General features: G+C 27.3%; 1 protein-coding gene across 2 annotated transcripts in view; it reads left to right on the forward strand.

The window, feature by feature from the left end:
* The window catches only part of LOC107167527 (phenoloxidase-activating factor 2), a 30,867-nt gene extending 7,445 nt beyond the window's left edge, over positions 1–23,422 (forward strand). Inside the window, exons 2-6 of one of the 2 annotated variants that reach the window (XM_089216328.1) lie at positions 11,292–11,515; positions 15,130–15,423; positions 16,123–16,400; positions 18,161–18,324; positions 22,082–23,422. In XM_089216328.1, the coding sequence (XP_089072454.1) occupies positions 11,292–11,515; positions 15,130–15,423; positions 16,123–16,400; positions 18,161–18,324; positions 22,082–22,294 (1,173 nt within the window). In that variant the 3' untranslated portion in view covers positions 22,295–23,422. The remainder of the gene's footprint in view (positions 1–11,291; positions 11,516–15,129; positions 15,424–16,122; positions 16,401–18,160; positions 18,325–22,081) is intronic. The other variant, XM_015516621.2, reaches the window with a different exon arrangement.
* The last annotated feature ends 755 nt before the right edge of the window (positions 23,423–24,177 follow it).

Raw genomic sequence — 24,177 nt, forward strand, 5'->3', positions numbered from 1 at the left:
ATAACTATATTATTATAATATTCACATTTAATACAAGTTATAACGCTAAGGTTGTTTTTTCATTACATTACCGTCATTATCGGTTCTTAATGTACCTATTACTAATTACTATTATCTATACCTTATACTTATCAATTATTATATAGACAATAGACATTTTATGAGCTTGTGATTTATATATACTTTGTTTTAGTATACATATAGAATTCTACATATTATATATACATTTTGTTACTAATAGAGTTTTTACTTTACATAGCAGACAAACAAAAATTGTTCATGTAAAAGTTTTTATGGCACACTGAAACACGATTGTTGACTTTGCTTGTCTAGTTAAGTACAGAAGTATTAACAATGCTCATAATATTATGAACTTGATCTTAAATTGAATAAAATTTAAATTTTATTACGTAATAAGAGTGCGTGTACGTCGATAATATTGGTGATTTAATTTAGGTACGCTACCGTTGAAACTTTAAACCGACTTTTTGGAAAATCGATATGATGAATAAATTAGATTTTTAGGTTTTGAAAATATAATTTAAGTTATAAAATATATAAGAAATATAATTTATTAAGCACATGATTTTTTTACGAAATATTATACTTAGCTAGGCTCTATTAAAATCAGAGAAACAAAAACATTTTTATGATTGGCATTTTATATTAAATTAGTAATTTGTATTCAATTATATTTGCATAGGGTAGGTATTATTCTTTTGTTAATAATTTAAAACGATTTTGGTAACAGTTCAATACTCAATATACAAATCATTTTTAGCCTTTATGTTAGTGCACTATTTGTTTTTTCTATCTGACCAATGCGAAAAATAGTTAATTTGAGTTCAACACAACCAATGTTGTATAGTCAGTTTTAATATTAAATTTAATTAATCTATTATCAAACTTGAAGTTAAGGACATTATCTGTGTTGGTAAGTTCGGTTTTTTTATGTTATTATGATTTTAATGTGTATATGTTATGGTTATGTAAAATATTACAATTTAAAAATGTTATACATTACAAAATAGTCAAAATAATTTAAATATCATAAAAAATTCAACCGATAAACACAGATAAATGTTCTTAACGGTATCTTTAACTAAGATATTTATAGCCTTCTAACGCTGTAAACTTTTAGCAGCATGTACTTTATTTTTGCCTAAATCATTTAATATTTCAATTATCAATATATAGTTGAGTATAGAAACGTCATTTTTTAAATAAATTTGAACACTTTATCTAGATTTAGTAGTCTTCAATAATAACTTTTTTGTATTTTACATGTCGTGATCTCTTGTTTTCGGATCAATAAAAATTCTGAGTGGTTGATACTTGATTGTTTCGTGAATGTATTCATATATATTTAGTAGTTTAGTACCTATTTATGAGTTATTCGATCGCACTTATTACATAAATTAAATCATACTTCTGGCTAAAGTAGTACGGAATTTATATTATTTTTACGAATTAAAATTTTGTTTTAGAATTACATTTTAAAGTTTTAAACTAGTAATTTAAGCGTAGACCACACTGAAACATAAAAGTTACAGGTGTTATATTAGACTAAACATGTATTCGTGAGTTTTATATTAAACTGTTATCATAATTTTTATTTCAAAATATTAAAATTTAATAAGGAAATAAAATGTGATATTTATAAATCTGAATTCTTTATTAAAAAATTACAATATAGGAACACTTAACATAGGTACAATAATATATTACATATTATGCGCATGGATTAAAAATTTACGGAAAGTTTAAAATTTTTTTTTTAAATTCATTTAAATAAGGAAAATTATGATTGAAAAAACTCTACTACGTTGTAGTTAGTACTTAGTAGGTAAGTTAAATTTTTAATTATAAATTATATAAAATAAATTTGAAATCGTCATACATCGAATAGTTATAAAAACTATGTTTTTGAATGTTTGCATGATAGGTATAGGTATATCGAGGTCGATCACTAACCAACTTTCAGACGTCCAACAATATTTTGTGAAATTTTATAAATTCCGAACCAAAATATCAAGATCGGTATCATTAGTTTTACAACAAAAATTGATTAAAAAAATTATGCCTAACTGAATTAAAAATAAGTACGGATGAGTATTTTGTACATTTTAAAATTACAAATTATCTGTGAAATTGTGAAAGCATGTAAAATAATATTTATGTTTACAAATATGTGATGTTTTTGACTGCGTAGCGTTTGGCCAAGCCCATTGATGAAAAACCTGTATAATATTAATGCAAATAGGTATTGAATTTTAATTTCAAATGGAAATACAATCTACTGAAATATTATGTTCAAGCTCGTTCTGGAGGAGAAATTCATACGACTCACAATAATCGTGTATACCACTATCACGGGAGGTATACCTATAAGTTCAATATATTATGTTTTTCGTACATATTATAGAAAATAAACATAATATGCTTTACGAGGGCCTTGATAAAAACCACACGAGCCGCATTGATTTTACTTCCACCTCCATAAAATCTATACATACTTATATGAATTGTTTATATATAATAGTGTATGTAGAATGTAGATATTAGATACGTATTATTAATATATACCTATGTCCAGCTACGACATTGACCAATAAATATTTAAAATTAAAACAATTCCAATCGCAGCGAATAATGCACTATTATATTATAATTTACTTTTTTCCGTAAAATACCCGAATTAAATATAAATCCAACTGATTGTAGATTATAAATTATGAAATTTATTATTATACTAAAATGTATCTAATATATATATAAGTAAATATCTCTTGATAAATACATATAGCTAGTAAATGATTATTTTTATTATAGCTCAAAACATGAAATTTGTGTTGCGTCTACTAAAACTTTGGTACAGGCAATTACTATATTATAGACCAGTCTCTGTTTTCTATGTCGATTTTTTAGAAGCAAAAAGTTTATGGCATTATTTCACTTATGTTATAAACTCTTATAATCTACCAAGTATTTATTTATTTATTTATTTATTTAGCATTTATTTATGTTATTAGTTTTGTATAATTTAAAATGAAACAAAAATATATTTTTGGATAGTGAATTGAACTTATATGAAATATGTAAATTTATTACATAAAATTTTAATAGTAAAACTTTGGAAGTGTTGCTAGAATTTTTTGAATATTTAAGTATTTGTTGAGGTTTTCGCCCTTCCCTCACCCTATTTTTTTTTGCAGATGGTGATGTTATGTCCATGAGTAGGCTTGAAGGCCTAGTTCAGACGTCTTTGGCAGAATTTCTAATGGGTACCCGATAGGTTTCTGTCATGCCCGGGTGGGAGGCGGTGGCCACTTTTTTTCCAGACAGCGTGAACGGCCCGGAAAGCGATGCCCGCATGATCGGATTCGAACCGGCAACGGTGCAACCGACGCCTAAATTCACCCACCCTCAACCCTTAAATCCTGGCTACTTGTCACTGGTTTCTACTTTAGGTATTTGGTAGTTTATGGATTTCTTATTTCGGCCGTCAAACAGTTATGGGGTGTTACACCCTCATGTACTGTCTTCGTCTTATAAAATTTTGCACCGAGAAAGCTATAGAGTCATAACTAAGAAATGAAGTTTTTACCATTTAAATACCAATAGTAATTTGCGCTGATCAAAATTATAAAAATATTTTTGCAAACATTTTAATATTTTTGATTTTATAAATAGTTTACAATAACAATAAATATGTAAACAATTTAATATGAATACAATATATAACAATAATAACTTACTTAATCACGCTAATACTTGTTTTGGCATTGAAAACAGAGATGTGGAGTCAGAAACGATTATACGATTATATAGGTACCTATGTATTCTGTAAGTGTACATTTGTTAGATGAAATACCTACGAAGAATAAAAAACCGTATTCTGTCTTAAGAAATTCCCAAGCGGCAAGCATAGATTGTTTTTAAGATGAGGGTAGGACCTTCCAGTTGCTGTATCTAATTTAAATAAATACATAAATTATCAGTTATAATTTGTTAGAAACGTATTTTTTATTTTTAGCTTATATACTTATATGGTTAACATTAGGTACTTATTATGTTAATTGAAGTTTGATAATTATTGTCAGTGTCACGTTTAATTTGTTTTTGGTGCTGGTTTGTATAGGTATCTACTTAGAGTTTCTTCTGATCTATGTGAAAATGTGGACTGTAAAGTTTCATATTAATGTACATAATTGGTGTAATCCTCGGCGTTTAAATTAAAGAGGGGGGGGGGGGTTGGCTTGAGATTCCAGGCTCCTAGCTATTTTATATTGAATAATGAGCTTTGCTCCAACACTAACACAAACACGATTTAATGATTATATATAATCATATGTCAAATATTGAAGTCCTGTGTAGGCAAGTCATTTGAAAATTCAATAATTAAGTTAGCATTCAAAATAGGTAAGTACCTACCTAACTATAAATTATTACGGATATTAAATTAGTTAGCCGCAATATTACCAGGGGCGTCTCTAGACCTTGGTTATGGAGAGGGGGTCGATATAATAAAAAAATTAATATAAAGCACAATTAGCGTAAAATGATTGAGTATATATACCTTTGTAGCAACACGACTGAGCATAGAATATTTTATTATAAATTGATATATATGAATCAATAATAATTATAAATTATAATATTATATTATATTCTCTGAAAATTCTATGAGTCTATGACCGCGAGTAGGTACGTGTTTATAATAATAATATATGAAGAAATTTGATATTATATTATAATTTCATGTAAAAAAATAAATAAGTACTTATTACCAATAGTACTTTTCATAGAGTAAGACTATACCTATAGGATAAGTGATAACTTCAAAATGTTGAATATTTTCAAATTTATTCATATTGAACTACCATGATAACCATATTATTACACTAGTTTTTAGACTCTGAACGAAGTGTGATGAATGTATTGATTTTACAATGACGTGTGTTTTTTTTTGTGTGTCTGTGTACAGCATAACTAGTCGAAATAATGCTTCAATTTCAAACTTTGGGGGTGGTTTCCGATGTAAAAGTGAATATTCTTAGTGCATTATAGAGGTCAAAAGTAAACATTTTCCAACAGTTTTCAAAAAAATCGAGAAAAACAAAAAAAAATTATAGAAAAACGGGAATTTTTACGCAAAACCAGTTTTCGACCAAATCGATTTTTTTATATGGTTGTAATTCAAAAACTAATCACTGTAAATATTTGAAATTTTCACCAAATTTTTATGTTAGTGTTATCTATATTATCTATATACAGTTTAATTTTCACAAATTGTTGACTTTTTTTGAGTTATTTATAGGCCACTGAAATTTTCAATTTTACTGAAATTTTTTTTCTGAAATGTTGATAAATTTTTTCTGGCCCAATCAAAATACTTGAAATTTTAATACAAAGTTTCTCATAAGTTATTCTTATAGTGAATAAAAAATTATGAGAATGCATAAGCACAATTTTTTTTTATTAGCATTTGAAGTTTAAATATTGACAAAAATTCGTCAAAACCATGAATATTTTTTTTTGTAGCAGTTTTGGGGCAGTAAAAGTGCTTCGATTTTTGACTTCAATACCTTTTTCGATCCGAAAGTGAAGCTAGTTGTTACTTTGGGGGTCAAAAGTTCTTAATATTTTTCTAAATAATCGGGATAAACAAACTAAAAATTAAGGGAAAAACAAAAACTGGAAATTTTACGCTCAATCAGTTTTCGACTAAATCGATTTTTATTTTTGATGTAACTTTAATTTTCACCGAATGTTTTTATAAATATATTTTATCCACTTTGCAGTTTTCAAAAATGTTCGACTTAAGTTGAACTATTCATAGGTATATGTAATTTTCGATCATTATTAGTTTTTTTAAAATTAATATTGATAAAAATTATGTTTTGGGTAGAAAATCTTGAAAATTTAATACAAGGCTCTTAACATATTTTTACAATAGCAGTTGAAAAATAAAAGAAATTCATAGTCACAATTTTTTTTTATAAACATTCAAATTTTGAATTTTGATAAAATACGTAAAAATCACAAATATTCGCAAATTGTTTTAAGCTAGAAATTCATAAAAAATTTTCTTTTTAAATCTAAGATTTGAAAATTTAATACAAGATTCCTTACGAATTTCTCTATCTTTATCACAAAAAAAAAAATGTCCACCGGAAATTCAAATTAAATTTTTATTATCATTTGAATTTCAAATATTCACAAAAATTCGTCAAAACCATGAATATTTGCAAATTATTTTGTAGTTTAAAATTCAATTGAAAAATAAAATATTTGTTTCAAAATAGAATTTATGACAATATTTAAATATAATATATCCTAGACTGACAAATCATCTCCGTTCAGAATCGTTTTTCGTATACAATGATACCTATCATTGCATTTAAATCTAACCTACCCTAGTCAGAGGTCCACCCCACAACCTAATGTACAGCAGAGCGACATCCACTTACCCGCTTTTAGATTCTGAATGAAGTGATGAATGTATTGATTTTACAATGATGTGTGTTTTTTTTTTTTTTTTTTTTTTTTTTGTGTCTGTGTACAGCATAACTAGTCGAAATAATGCTTCGATTTCAAACTTTGGGGGTGGTTTCCGATGAAAAATTGAAGATCCTTGGTGCATTATAGAGGTCAAAAGTAAACATTTTCCAACAGTTTTCAAAAAAATCGAGAAAAACAAAAAAAAAATGACAGAAAAACGGGAATTTTTACGCAAAATCAGTTTTCGACCAAATCGATTTTTTTATATGGTTGTAATTCAAAAAATAATCACTTTAAATACTTGAAATTTTCACCAAATGTTTATGTTAGTGTTCTCTATATACAGTTTAATTAATTTTTGAGATTTTTTTTTGAAGTGTCGTTAAAAAAATGTTGGACGACCAAAAAAACTTGAAAATTTAATACAAGGTTCCTTATGAGTTTTTCTTATTGTAGCTAAAAAAAATTAAAAATTGTAAGTCACAATTTTTTTTAATAAGCTTTTATAGTTCAAAATTTTACGAAATCTGTCGAAAACGCGAAAATTTGCAAGTAATTTTGAAGTTGAAAAATCATAAAATTTTTTGTGTTTATAACTAAAGATTAAGAATACATCACTAAGTTTTCCATAAGTTTTACTTCAAGTAGCTATAGAGAAAACTCGAAGCGTCATTATAGGAAAAATTTTAATTGCGTTTGAATTTTAAATTTTTACGAAATAGCGTAACGATAACGATTTATCCTGAAACGATTTTAAATATTTGTTATTATTCAAAAAGTATGAGTCCTAGATACTTGAAAATTTTACCAGTTATTAAGATTGGCATTTTCTTTACATGATTTAATTTTCAAAATATTTTGACTTTTTTTGAGATATTTATAGACAACTGAAATTTTCAATATTTCTGAAAATTTTTTTTGAAGGGTTGATAAAATTTTTTTGGCCCAATCAAAATACATGAAAATTGAATACAAAGTTCCTCATTAGTTATTCTTAAAGTGATTAAAAAATTATAAGAATACATAGGCACAATTTTTTTTTATAAGCGTTTATAGTTCAAATTTTTACGAAATCTGTCGAAAATGTGAAAATTTGCAAGTAATTTTGAAGCTGAAAAATCATAAAATTTTTTGTGTTTATAACTAAAGATTAAGAATACATCACTAAGTTTTCCATAAGTTTTACTTCAAGTAGCTATAGAGAAAACTCGAAGCGTCATTATAGGAAAAATTTTAATTGCGTTTGAATTTTAAATTTTTACGAAATAGCGTAACGATAACGATTTATCCTGAAACGATTTTAAATATTTGTTATTATTCAAAAAGTATGAGTCCTAGATACTTGAAAATTTTACCAGTTATTAAGATTGGCATTTTCTTTACATGATTTAATTTTCAAAATATTTTGACTTTTTTTGAGATATTTATAGACAACTGAAATTTTCAATATTTCTGAAAATTTTTTTTGAAGGGTTGATAAAATTTTTTTGGCCCAATCAAAATACATGAAAATTGAATACAAAGTTCCTCATTAGTTATTCTTAAAGTGATTAAAAAATTATAAGAATACATAGGCACAATTTTTTTTTATAAGCGTTTATAGTTCAAATTTTTACGAAATCTGTCGAAAATGTGAAAATTTGCAAGTAATTTTGAAGCTGAAAAATCATAAAATTTTTTGTGTTTATAACTAAAGATTAAGAATACATCACTAAGTTTTCCATAAGTTTTACTTCAAGTAGCTATAGAGAAAACTCGAAGCGTCATTATAGGAAAAATTTTAATTGCGTTTGAATTTTAAATTTTTACGAAATAGCGTAACGATAACGATTTATCCTGAAACGATTTTAAATATTTGTTATTATTCAAAAAGTATGAGTCCTAGATACTTGAAAATTTTACCAGTTATTAAGATTGGCATTTTCTTTACATGATTTAATTTTCAAAATATTTTGACTTTTTTTGAGATATTTATAGACAACTGAAATTTTCAATATTTCTGAAAATTTTTTTTGAAGGGTTGATAAAATTTTTTTGGCCCAATCAAAATACATGAAAATTGAATACAAAGTTCCTCATTAGTTATTCTTATAGTAATTAAAAATTTATAAAAATACATAGGCACAATTTTATTTTATTAGTATTTGAAGTTCAAATATTGACTTAATACGTAAAAATTACGGCAATGTTCAAATTATCTTAGATAGAAATTCATAAAAATTTTTCTTTTTAGATCTAAGATTTGAAAATTTAATACAAGGCTCCTAACATATTTTTACAATAGCAGTTGAAAAATAAAAGAAATATACATGAATACATTTTTTTTTTTAAAGCATTCAAAGTCTGAATTTTTACAAAATACATAAAAATCACGAAAATTCGCAAATAATTTTAAACTAGAAATTCATCAAGTATTTTCCTTTTATACCTAAGATTTGAAAATTTAATACAAGGCTCCTAACATATGTTTACAATAGCAGTTGAAAAATAAAAGAAAGATATAGTCACAAATTTTTTTTATAAGAATTTACAGTTCAAAATTTGATTAAATACATAAAATATACGGCAATGTTCAAATTATCTTAGATAGAAATTCATAAAAGTTTTTCTTTTTAATTCTAAGATTTGAGAATTTAATACAAGGCTCATAATATAGTTTTGCAATAGCAGTTGAAAAATAAAAGAAATATATAGCCACATTTTTTTTTTACATGCATTCAAATTTTAATTTTGACAACATACGTAAAAATCACGAAAATTCGTAAATTATTTTATTCTAGAAATTCATAAAAAATTTTGTTTTTACATCTAAGATTTGAAAATTTAATACAAGATTCCTTACAAATTTTTCAATTTTTATCACAAAAAAAATGTCCACCGGAAATTCATATTAAATTTTTATTAGCATTTGAATTTCAAATATTGACAAAAATTCGTCAAAACCATGAATATTTGCAAATTATTTTGTAGTTCAAAATTCATAATATTGTTTGTATTTATATCTAAGGTTATAAAATTTAACACCAAGTTTTCCATAAGTGTTGCTTCAAATAGCTATAGAGAAAATTTGAAGTGTCATTATAGGAAAAATGTTTTGAGCGTTTGAGTTTTAAATTTTTATGAAATCGCGTAATGATAACGATTTATCCTCAAACCAGGTACATGTATATCTATGATAATATAAAGTATTATGAATTATGATAACTACACTAATTGATTAACCATGCCATATGCAAAATGCGTCTTAATTGAAAAATAAAATATTTGTTTCAAAATAGAATATATGACAATATTTAAATAGAATGACAAATCATCTCCGTTCAGAATCGTTTTTCGTATACAATGATACCTATCATTGCATTCAAATTTAATCCCATCCATTGCAGTAACCTACAGTACAGCAAAGCGACATCCACGACTTACCCGCTTTTTTTTTTTTTGGTTTTGTAATATCAGAAAAGCGTTATTAGATTCTGGTATGGATCTTAGTTTTACTTCACCAAATCTAAAATGGGCTTTAGGCTTATAATATATGTCCTTTCAAATCATACCATAAGGTCAATAATGTAATTCGGAAAGTATATAAATTTCTGGAACTTAAGCAGAAAACAATAAATCAAACTTTGTGGAAACCGATACCTTTAGTCACGTAAAAGCATTTTCTTTTACTGCTTCTTCTGAAGGTAAAAATATGGGAAACCAAAAAAATGTTTTAGCTAATTCCCCATATTGGAATTTGTATTATTGTAGTACCTATTAAGCTAGGTAATTTTGAGTCAAGTGTACAAGTTATAATTTTATAATCGGAATATCTAAATATGTATTATAGCATTGCAGTGAATAGATGTAGTCAAAAGCTACATGGAAGTATTAAACTTTTTAATATTTAGTATTTTACTAAATATATTATGAAGTAGGTATACACGCAGAGATTTTGAACTTTCGTCCACATAGTATTAAACGTTAACACTTAATTTTGATAAATATAAATTGTATACAATTGGTTAGAACATTTTGTACATAATCAAATGGACTGTATCCAAAATCATTTAAGCATATACATTTAATAATATACCTATTGTGTATATTAACTATATAAATTATTCTTAAAGAATGGATACTGTAATAATATTTAATGTCACAAAGTTACGTAAAAATATGAATTCACAAGAAGTTCTATTTGAACAATATAAAAGTGCCTGAAATAAAATAACTAGATACCCTTAAATTATTTATTAATTAATTTAATTAATTGATGCCAGTCGGCATTTACATATTGGTGATATAACAGTCAATGAAGAAAAATTTTATTGATTTGATAGACTTGGATACTCAAGATGACCACAAATTACATTTATATCATTTTCTCGTGAACGTATATCACTTGTAATTCGTATCAAAATAGTATTACTTATTAGTTATTATTTTATTAATTATTATTATTGTTTAATATAATTCCATTGTTATTAAAATGTTTATTAGAAACATTTTAGATAGGCATTTCAGTATATTATGTTATTATATTAGACGTTATAGGTAGGTACTGTTGTTATTTTGGATTTAAATTTAAACAGTGCCTATCTACCAAAATATTATTTAGATATAGGATAATATTAAATTTTGAGAATTGTGTTACAGTAATTATAATGTTTGTAATATTTGTATAATATCCAGAAACATGCTTTCAACAATAGTACAGAATCATTATTTAAAATAAATGTATTGTTTTGTTATCCATTAATGATCTTATTCTAATAACTTTTTTTTGTATTTTTACTGATTTGTAGTTATGTGTTTTGTTGTCTGTCACATTGCTGTTACAAGTGACAGTGACTGTAGTTTCTGGTCAAGAAGAGGATGTGACTAAGGTAGATCTCGATAATGCAATTTTGGAAGTGTTTCCAACACCAACACCTTCACCACCACCATCGGATCGGTGTATATGTGTACCATATTATTTGTGCAGAAACAAGACGATTAATACAGATGGTGAAGGATTAATAGACATTAGGTATGTCTTATCACTCCAGTTTTATAGTTAGAGAGGATTAGAATGGCATAGAATATCTAACTATTAATATTATTATAAATCTAGAATGTATATAACTTAAATATTAAAATAAACTTGTATTTTTTACTATAAAATGAGTTTTAATCTCATGTAATTATTAATGTAGCCAACGGCTCCCAGTCGCCGAGGCGGTAATATTTATCATTAAAAAAAAAAAATTCTAACTATAGTATAATTTCATTCGATGAAAGGGACTGTAAACGGCCAAACTATTTGTAATCCGATAAATTTATCTCGATGATGAACAAAAGTTCAAACTTACTTTTGTAAAAAAAAAACATGCTATCACTCGAGCGTGACATTTTGACAGTGAGGCAGGTATCAAGTGGCTTGTAAATGTGTGGAAATTATGCGTTATGATTGTAGTGCACGCATACAAATACATATATTATAATATTATTATTACAGGAAAAATGAAATTTTAATGATGTTTAAATCATTGCAACTACGCGAATAGTACGCGAGTACCTACTCTTCAAACTAATTTGCCTATATTGAACTCCTTAAGAAGACTCCACGCCTGTATGTGTCGTCTCCATATTAAGCCGGATTCCCACGACTGGTGTACTTGCCAAATACGCCAATAATTGTACATTTGACCAGTGCACGAATATGGTGCTCACACGTCTGGCGTACTTGACAAGTACGCCAATACCGGAGCACTAGTGCAAGTAGCCAAGTACACTGTTGTCTGTTCCCATTGCTGGCTGTTATACGAACCGGTCGTGGGATCAATAGTACAAGTATATTGGCCGTTCCTTTGACTTGTGTCACATTTACCGACAATCGCCGGGAACGACACCAGTGACAAATAATTGTACAAGTATGGCGATCCGACGGCATGGCAAGTAACCACCAGTGCCAAATATTGGCCAAATACACCAGTCGTGGGAATCCGGCTTTACAAATGTACATTGTACAATGTAGCAAAATCTATTTTTCACGGGATAGAACCACTCAGGCGCAGATTCAGGGGGGGGGGGCTATGGGTGCTCGGGCACCCCCTGTCATATCTAGCCACCAACAAAATAAATTTACGTTATAAATTAAATTATTTGTTATTTTTAAAAATAAAAGTAATAATAATAATATCGGTGCTTTTCGTTATCACCGTCACATACGACAATAATAACTATTATTGTTAATTGATTTCGAAGTATACTCGTATGTAATGACACGCCTCGACAGCGGAAAGCACCGATAACAATTATTATGAAAAAAAGTTAGCACTAATAAATCAAATGGTAAATAGTAATATTTAAATAAATAGTAAAGTGTAACATTTTTTTTTTTTTTTTGAGCACCCCCTGTTAAATTTTTCTGGATTCGTGCCTAGAACCACTCGAACTGTAGTCCAAGCTAAGTGACCAAATGTTCACACTTTAAAGAAGAGAACGTTTATCTACTTTGCAACATTGTTTTTATTTAAGATTTAATAATTCACTTAATCGTTTGAAATAATGAATTGTTAAACAATAAGAAAATTGTTGTTATTTGTGATATTGAATAAATTAAAACGATTTGCACGGTAAACGTTCTCCTCTTTATAGTATGATAATTTGATCACTTAGTTTGAACACTACAGTCTGAGTGGTTCTATCCTATAAAATAGTTTTTCCTATGTTGGACATTTGTAAGACGGAGACAACAATATGCTGGTGTCGTGTCCTATTAATATTCGGAATCGAATTCGACTCGCCATGTATTGTCTCTGCCTTACTAACTCATAATATAATATCAAATTTTATGTTTTGAAGAATCTATTTTCTATGTCATTTTCGATTATGAGCAGAGTTTGTTGATTTTACATTGATATTAATCGATGTTTTTTAGGGCATTTGAAATTTTGAATACACTTTATAGAAAAAATGCTTGAATGTATTATTGGTACTCGAGAGGAATTCAAAAATTGTTTATTACGCAAAACTAGTTTTGAATTTTTTTAGTTTTTTTATTTTAAAGTAAGAGAATAATTTTGTTATTTTATTATGTTTAAAAAATATTATTCTTGTGGATTTTTGTATATATTAAAATATTATATATACCTACGCGATAACATTTAAAAAATATTTAGACTTATTTTGAGTTTTAGACTATTGCCTATTTATAACACTAACCTATCCACAACGGTCTATCTATGGTATAAATCGATATTTACGAAAACATCAAGAATTATAATAAATATTATTGTATTGATTTACAGTGACCTATTCAATGATGAGATACACTTGACATCTACTGTACAACAAAGCATTTCCGACCCTCTCGCTTATCAAATATCAATATTAAAGTGAATTAACGTATTAACAAATTTGCAGGTAAGAATATTATCTTGGTCCCCGCGTACGATTTTTTAAAATGTTTAATGATTTGATGATTTTTGAATGTTAAAGCAAGTTAATTATAAAAAAAAAAACTTACTTGGGGCACTAAATAATACTCTTATTTTTAAATTGTATAATAGGTCAATTCACTCGAATATTAAGAACAACATAGTAAAATAGATTCTTCTAAACGTGAAATTCTATATGTTATGCGCTAATTGATAAAATAGGGACAACACTTGCGTGTAAGAGAATTGGAAGAGCGCCTTTCTAATGAGTAGATAGGCAATTATTTTAACACGTGTGAAAAGTAAATTATTATTATTTATAAGAATGTCGCCTCACTCGCCTCATATTCGAATCTTATTGTGTATTTGTACGAAAATAATAGCTATGATAGAACATAGTTTATAATTTAAGTACACAATTGGTAAACAATTATCGTTCTATTGAATAACTAATTGAAATCAACTTATACTAAAAGTATTAATGTAAAATGTATTAATAAATGTGCTTTAAAATTCTACACAATTTAGTACCTATACAATATTATAATAATTTCTTCAAAATGTAAATTTTGAATATATTAGAATTAAAATTTACTTTTAAATTAAATAATAATTTATAGATTTCTTGATATTAATTATATTAAATATATTTCGTCGTGATGTCAGCACGATAAAACATATAATTCCATAAGCTTCAAATTAATATATTATAAATATATTCATTCTATAGGCTCTGGGGGGGGATATATCCCCCTCATCCCCCCCTTAATTACGCCCCTGAAATGATATTTGATTTTAATTGTATAGAATCATTCATTGACCTATTTTTTAGATTATTGTCCTATTGTGTAATTCAAGTTTTGAATAACCTTTTCGTATAAAAAATAACTGAAGTAAATATTCAAAATATTTTAATGAATAAAAGTAGGAATGTTGAAATTTTAACACAATTGTAATATCAAAAATGTATTACCACTTTACCCAAATAATTAAGTAACCAAGAAAAAAGGCAATATATAAGTATATAATTAATTCAAATTTTTTAAGGTAGGCGTAATTCTGTCAGACTTACGATTTTAATGTCTAAATCATTAAATAAATACACTGCTTCTAACTAACTTGTTCCTTGAGGAAAATAGGTTACTGAATATGTCCATGTATTCACCGAGAGCATTTGACGTTTTGTTAGTGATAAATGACTATCCTTTCATTTAATCTACAGGCTTAAAGAAGGTCCGTGTCCTAACTACTTGGACGTGTGCTGCTACGATCCAATGAAATCATCAGAGACTACACATATATCTTACGATGAAAAGCGTACGATCTGTGGCCATTGGAACTCTGCTGGCGTAGGATTCAGGATAACTGGAAACTCCAATAATGAAGCACAATTCGGCGAGTTCCCCTGGATGATGGCAATTCTTAAATTAGAACCTAACCAATCCAAAACTTACTTGTGCGGTGGTTCATTGATTCACCCGAAAGTCGTGTTGACTGCAGTTCATTGCGTGCACGGGTAAAATTTTAACTTATTATTCTTATTGTTTAGTATTTAAAAAGTTTTACTGCAAACTTAATCGTATCTCACTATATTATAACTGATTTGTAACTTTGAAACGTAGGCAATACAAACCATAAAGTTGGTAAAGTTTATGTCGACATTTTATATTTTTAATACGTGCCTTTACAAAATAAATCTTTAACAAATGTTCCAAAAATTATATTTTATAGAGGGTTATCTTTTGGTTATTTTGACTTTAATTAAAATTAACTTATCATTCATTTAAAACTGATTATTTCAGTGGTTCATTTTAAAATAAATATAACAATCGATAATATTAATATTAGACAACTTTCTTTGAAATAAAAATAGTACTGTTATTGCAATATTTAAATAGCAGTTATTGATCCTAAGTATTAAAATCATTCATGTCGTACAGACACTTACGATTGTATAAAAAGTATATAGTATAATTTCGTTCCCAAATAGGACAGTACAATTTATTTCTAAAAAACGACAGTTACGGAATTTAATAAAATATAAATATTTTATTGTAATATTTAAAAAAAAAGTGATTTATATCCACACTATCCGTGTATAATTTTATATATATCAGTTTATGCATACTATAAATTATATAGTAAAAGCTGATATTTATATATATAATGTTAAGGTATTATTAGTGATGATTAAATATGTTTTTTTTCACAATAGCAAAGATCCGAACGATCTAGTAATTCGTGCTGGCGAATGGGATTCGCAGACGGAAAACGAACTGCTACCGTTACAAGACGGCCAGGTTTATAAAATAATCAAACATGAAAAATACTACGGTGGTGCGCTTTACAACGACGTGGCGCTTATCATTGTCACCCAACCGTTCTTACTCAGAGACAATGTGGGCACTCTATGTTTGCCCAGCAGGAATTACGTGTTCTCTAAAGAAAGATGTTATGCCAGTGGTTGGGGCAAAAACGTATTCGGTAAGCATGGTAATAATTATTAACCAACATAATAATACATCACCAATCACCAATGAATACAATATGTCGTGTTGTAATTTGAGAAATATTATTGCATTAAATGTATTACCCATATTACGTTTGATCATTCAGCATAATTATTTAGAGATACCGCGATATTTGCGAAAAATGTCTACTCAAATTTCTGAGGCAAAAACAGAACTCCCCGACATCGTCAACCTATGATATAGTTAAAATAAATTACCTTCTTTTCACGCAGGGCTCATGAGTCATGAGTAGTGAGCAAATTACATTTAATAGTAGTTTCATCTCATATATTTTTATTCTCCTTAATTTTTTTTTATATTTAATGTGTGGTTAGTTTAAAATAATAATAGGATGTGTTTTTAATTTTGCTGCAGTCACTCAAGTTAATATAGTTAATGTTTAGAGTTTAGATCGTGTTTTATAAAAACAACCTTAAATAGGTAGATTATAAATGGTAGTAATATTATAACTACCATATTTTTACCTTATTCGATTATTTCGGCTTAAAGATTTTAATTGATTAATGCAAAACTCAAATGTCGGTTTATTACCTATAATCTATTAATTTTTTTTTTTGACCGTATAGTAATGTTATAGTGTTAGGTATAACTGTTAAATAAACTTGATGAATGATGATTTATGTTTTGGAGTTTTGGACACATTTCAATGTTTATATTCAAAGAATTAATTTATCCTTATAGTTTTGAGCTTATTACGTGGATATTGCTTAAAGTAGCAGTTTGACTAGTAAATAAATCAACAAATAATTTGTTTTGTGAGAACTTATCTGTGGGAATTATTTTATCATTATGTTGGAACTTACCGCTCGAATAATTTGAAATACTTATATTTCAACGTTGACCTGCGTGTAAAATCTTGCCCAACCCCTTTAGTGAATTCTACTGGCATTAGGTTAGGTATCTATTTCCAATAATGGTTTAAGGGTTTAACGGAGCAGCGGAATTATGGTAGGTATGTACATATATTTATTAGCAGTGGTTGATTTGGGAATAAAGTATAGTAGAGATACTCTAGCTGACTAGCTCCCCTTTAAAAAAGAAGCAGGAGTACACTTGAGTATCCTAAAAATTAGTTGAAGTACTCAGCCCCCCCCCCCCCCCCCCACACACACACACACACAATAGGCCGCTGTTTATCAGGAAGAAATTTGAACACAACATGAACAATATACGATAAAAAAATTAAAAAACTAATACAATGATATTCTTATAAGGACAATTAATAATATTAGTCATTTATAGGCATCTTTTTTTTTAATTTTAAAACCAACAATCCGTAATTTGAATTTGCAATAAATATGTGTGTAGATAAAATATATTCATTTGGCATGCAACATGTGAAAAAAGCCACTCAATAGGGACACTTTATAAAAGAAATTTCAAATTTGTTTAATTTATACAGTTTTTTAATTGTGGTTTAGATCACGACACCAAATTCTCTTTAGCCTGCGGTGAGGATTTCCATGAATGGAGTTGTAATTTTATAGTTTATTACATATATATATATATTTTTTAATGATATTATGAGTTTAAACATGCGTAATAAAATTTTTTTTTTTGCGCCCTCTCTCTTCCAATTTCTAAATACGCTCCTCTTTACACATTTCACGAAACGTTCAGCACCCTAATTAATGAATTGACACAAGTTATATATTATCGGATTATGTACGTATAATAAAATTTATATTTATGTTAATATATTTTTTTCTATTCATTGTGTAGGTAAATCCGGCGTGTATCAAGTAATTTTGAAAAAAATAGATTTGCCGATAGTGCCACGCAGAACGTGTTTGGAACTTTTAAGAAAGACCCGGTTGGGCATGAATTACAAATTGCACGAGAGTTTCATCTGTGCTGGTGGGGAAATTGGAAAAGATACTTGTCAAGTAAGTGTTTTTTTTTTATATATTGTTTATAATAGTGTTTCTCAACCTTTTTACCGTCGCGACCACCTTTTTCAATTTCAATTTTTTAGAGACCCCTTTTTAAATTTTTTTTATATAGGTACTGTACTCGCTTAAATAGAAGAAATACTATAAATAATAAATATAAATAAATAATAAATACAAATAATACATACCTACATTATTACAATTATTTTTTATAAAAAGAAACGATTATTTTTTGTACCGCAGTATGTATGCATACTAAAATTGTATTTTAATTTAGATTAAAAAATAATGATTTATAAATATAATAATAAAATTAAGGTTTTTAATGACTTGATTGTTGTTGTTGGTTTAAAAATATTTCGTCAATTCTTGGCTTTATAGAGTTTGTTAAGCTAATCAGGGCCGGCCCAAGGTATTTTGACGCCGTGGCCAATTTTTTGAAAGGCGCTCTTAATCAAATGCTCCATAATACATTTAATATTTTTTATACTTCCCTACATATTTTGTTTGAAATTCTTATATTTATGAATAGGTAAAGGACGGCAAAACTTATTTGAATACAATTTATAGACGTATCGACTGTAATACAATTTTTTGGTTTTCCCGAGATAATGATCATATTATATCATTGTATTTGTATATTATTTTTTAATTATTTGTCATATAATGATAAAAACTGGAAAGTGGAGTAAAATCTATAAAAAAATATATATATAACAGAATATTCCGTCATAGATAATTTAGTCATTTAGCTATATTATTGTCGATTTGAATAAATATTACGCTAAAATTTATAAAATATTCGTATATTAAAAGCGCCCCTAAAAAAGTAGCGCCACGGGCAACCGCCCGGTTCGCCCGTATCTTGGGCCGGCACTGAAGCTCAACCGAATTCTCAAGGCTGCTGAAATCTTCAGTCGGTTTCTAGTTTTATTTTTTACTGCAGTCAATAGGTATAGAAAAACCATATTCACAGAAATAAGTAGTTGAAAATGGAATGAGTACTTTTAATGCTTCTTCGGCCAAACTGGGATATTCATTTTGAACGGATATCCAAAATTTTCCTATATTTTTGTAACTTTTTAAATTCTCGTGTATAAGCCCACATCTGAACTCAACTCAACTCAATCAATTTCTCTTCATTTATTAATGATAAAATATTTTGATCTGATTGTACGAACGGGTTTATTACCCAATTATAATTTTACGAATATCTTTTGTGGGGTTGAAATATTTGAAAAATTTTTCTTTCAATTTGCATAAGTGTTCTTTAATTATATAGTACATGTTTCATTATACTACAAATAACACATTGAGGAACATCAGTTCCATTTTCGTTAAGGGATTAAAATCATATTCAATGTAACTATTATTTTATTTAAATATTTATACCTTTTTGAGTGGTGGTTAATTATTTTCGTCGGTAGTATCCAAATTACGTTTATTCGAATTTTGATTAGTTGTAGTCGATGTATTTGGCGGTCGTTTGAAAAACTTCGTGAAACACTGGTTTATAACATATAAATATATAATAGGTATTACCTACCCATTTTAACCATGTTAAGCTTGTTTAAAACGCTTATTGTGATATCTAATAATATAAGAGTTTAATGGGTATTTTAGTATTTAAAAAAAAAAAATACGTCAAAACAAATTAACATGTTTTAGTGTGAAACATTCCAAACAAATTTAAATCTCTTTTGAATTCAGAGTATAGTATTGTATAGGTAAAAACACTAAGAACTTACTTACCGCCTACCTGTATGCTTATATAAGTTATTACTTGTCAAGAATGCATGAAAAATATTTCTAAAAAAACATCATTCATTCCTTCACATCGAAAAACAATGTAAACTAGTAAATCGCGATGAAATCTATAGTTATGATTAATTTTTTCTTATAACTAAACAAAATAATTAATTAAAACGGAATTTTCAATTTTTTTTTATCATACGAACATTGCCTATAAACAATTCGTTTGTTTCATTTAATTATGTCGTATACGCGTATACGCGCCGATCACTGGCGTACACAAATAATAAACGAACAAATTAATTATAAGCACTTTTATTGAACACTTTGACGTCCAGTGGCGATCTAGTCACACGATCACCACCTGGCTCTGACACTAGTGGTCAGTGGTAATCGATCGAGTCACACGACAACCGCCAACTGACCCCTTTTCTGTCATCACATATTCCTTAAATATAATTTTTACAATCGAAACACTACCGGTAATATCGATATTGAATTTAACCTAGTTACATAATACTTACTGACTAAGCTTAAAATTATACTAATTGTTATTGTATTACGCCATATCTTAATTGTTTTGGTATACCAGTTACATATGATTGTTTACTTAATCTAGTTAATAGTTATAATTGTAATATTTCTTATATATTATATTATTATGCATGATACAACAATTATTTTATACAATATTCTGGTTGGTTTTTAAAAATATTTGATACCCATCTATATTTAAAACGTGACTGTTTGATCTTAAGTTTTTTTTTAAATTTTAACAGCTTACTGGTTACATAGGTATATCCCTGTCGTGTTTCATTTAACTTACCTACTTTTTATTACTGTTAGTCATATGTATTATTTTTGCTGTATTACATTACAGTTACAGTTGGAAATAAAATTGATATACAATACAGTAGAGAATCTATGTATATAATGTATACAAATATAAAGGTATAAATCAATAATTTAAAATAAATAATTGAAGCTGAAAACAAAATGAACGGCAAATATTTTCTACTTATCGTGTATAGATTTGGTTTTTTAACTATGATTATAAGTTATGGGGATGTTACACTGACATTTGTTGTTTCCGTCTAGAAGTGCGTTACGTAACATATTTTATGATCAACAGATCACGTTTAGCTCCATTAGTTTAAAAATTTGAATGAATAGACCTTTTTTTAAATTTAAAGATAAATTTATTATCTAGCAAACGTCTGCTTTTTATTGTTTTAATTTTAAAGCGAGTACTCATTAATCGCCTTAAATTACTCGTTAATTTAAGATGTAGGTGCCAAAAATTAAAAATTTTAAAATACCTGTTATATAGTTATTTTTTTAAACCGTTTTTCAGCATATTATGATTTCGTTATAATTGAAAAAAGTAATTACATCGGAAAAATGTTAAAATACTAATCACTTACTTAGTAATTAAATTTAAAATTCCTGTATAAAACCCATTAAATTTAAAAGCCGTTATAATTCAACTTTAATATATGTTTTTATTTTACCATTCTATGTATAGGCAGTAATATAAAATCGATAACAATTGCGTAAATACCTATATAAAATATTGTTAATACGTAAGTTTAGTTACATTAAAAAAATGGATTTTTCAGATGACACTTAAAAAATTACAGAAACACTTTTGTTAGAATAGATGGATAATTATTAAGAAAATAAACTCTAAACTACCTACTAGATTAATCTGATAGATCTCACATTGTAATATTTGGCTGCCTCTCGGTGTGTGGTCTACAGCCGTTGTATGTCCTACCTTAACGTCCCTAACTACTTAATATTTTATGAATGGAATTATAAATTTGCCATTTACGACGTTATTAACGTGTGTAGAATTAAGCATGCTCCATTTAAAATTTTAATTTTAAAAATTGGGTATCTATGTTTCTAAGTCCGCGAATGTATTTCTTGTCCTAACGCCTAATATTAAAAATATTGTGTGTACAATATCTTATTTATAAATTTATTGTATTTAAAGGGTGATGGCGGAAGTCCTCTGATGTGTCCAATTGAGAATAGACCCGAACAATTCCACCAGGCCGGCATCGTGGCGTGGGGAATCGGATGCGGTGACGAGACACCGGGCGTGTACGTGGACGTGGCTTTGTTCAGAAACTGGATCGATGAGCAGATGGCTAAGGAAAATTTGGACACAAGCTTCTACGATCCTGATTACGTTCCGCCGAATTAAATTTTCATAATAACTGTCTCCATCATGTAGACACACACAAATACCCTTCAGGCTCCAAACTCGTCCCCCCCCTCTCACTCTACCGACTCTTAATCTTTCTGTCATCACGCCACCGGTCGAATAAAGCTAATAAGGTTGACCCAGTTAGGGGTACTCTCGTGTTGTGGTGTACTGGTGTGTCAAGTGTATTTATCATTATCATTATTATTATTATGATTATACTTATTACTATACCGAATAAAAATGACGTATTATAATGAGTACCTATAGATACGATTTGCATAATATGATCTATTTCAAATGTTAGCACTTACTTGTACCCGATTTTTTAAAAATATATAACATCAAGTAAATCGTATTACAATAGAATATTGTTATAATATGATTGCCGAATTATTTTCAACATTATCTTTCAAAATAATCAAACGTCTAATAATAGGATCACTCCACCCGCAAAGCTATTTGCAGTTTTGATAGGTAGTCCTATCGATATTCGTTCGTTGAATAAAATCTGTATGTTCTTACCTATAACTATTTTACACATCACACACATTATCGACATATCGTTGTTGTAATTTTTCTCGTAATACGTAAATACGATCAAGTCTAATCTTTAGAAAATATAATAGTTTTATTAATCGAATGTAATTATAAATCATCCACACTTATATTATAATTATATAATTTCTAATAAGTTAAAAACATATAGTGCCTAAGGTTGCATAATTTAAATTTATTATGCATTTGTTTTGTATTAGTATACTTTTATGAGATAGGTACCTATCTTTTGAACTTGGAACTACAAATTATAAGTTAAAAGAGGGATTTAAGTAGGGATTAACCCTAATTATTAAGTTATAAATACATAGGTTGGTAAGCAATTTATTTTTGATTTCATATTGCATTATTGGCCATTTATTTATAAAACAATGAAATAAATAATCAAAAATAACAGTATGAATAATTTTTTGTTTTATATTTACATGTGCCTAGGTTAAAAGTTGTTAGGCTTTGAAATTGCATTTTGTTAAAATGTTCTCTTGATTTTTATTTAAAATATAATTATGATTGTTACAATGAAATATATTAAAAGAAAAACTATTCAAATGAAAATTTGAAAAATATTTATTTTTTCTATTTATTTTTTCTAGTTCGATTAAATTTATTTTTATCGCACTCAAGTTGTAGAAGTGGTTCAACCGGTACCTACAGGCAATGTATGTGTCAACTCAATTATATATTAAATCATGAGTTATTTACATTTATCCAAAATTATTGTATTGAATACAGAGTTGAGTGGTTAAATAAAAAATAATTATTAATCAAGAAATTAATTTAGTGTTAACTAATGTTATAAAATTTAATATGAAATGTATACTTATGATTATAACTTAATGTAACTAATTGGTATTCACATTTTGGTCGATGTACATTTATTTTTTTAAACTTAGATTTATAAACTAATCTTTAGTTTATAATTGATATTCACTTTTCATAAAGTATAACAAAATAAACATCATAGTTAAGTTGTATAACCGTAATTAATTACCAACTTAAATTTACTTCCGTGGTATTTTGTATTGTCATAAGTAAATTAGAAGGTAAAGATCATAAATAAATTTTAGAAATATTATTAATTAAAAAATTATATTGATTCTTTATAGATTAAATATTAACTCACAAATTCAGTTAATTTAATTCCAATAAATTAATAGAATATTGTCAATATTGATGGTTAGATAGAGGGTTATGTTGCTGGATACCCGAAAGAAAATGTGATAGAACTAAGATAATAGTAGATCACTAGGGTTCGGATTTGAAGGCAAATGCCTTTCTTTTATTAATCATAATAGAAAAATAATTTTTATACAAAAATGTGTTTC

The sequence above is a fragment of the Diuraphis noxia genome, unplaced genomic scaffold (assembly GCF_037042655.1).
Source record: "Diuraphis noxia isolate RWA-SAM2 unplaced genomic scaffold, SU_Dnox_SAM2 contig0001, whole genome shotgun sequence".
Taxonomy (NCBI): Eukaryota; Metazoa; Arthropoda; class Insecta; order Hemiptera; family Aphididae; genus Diuraphis; species Diuraphis noxia.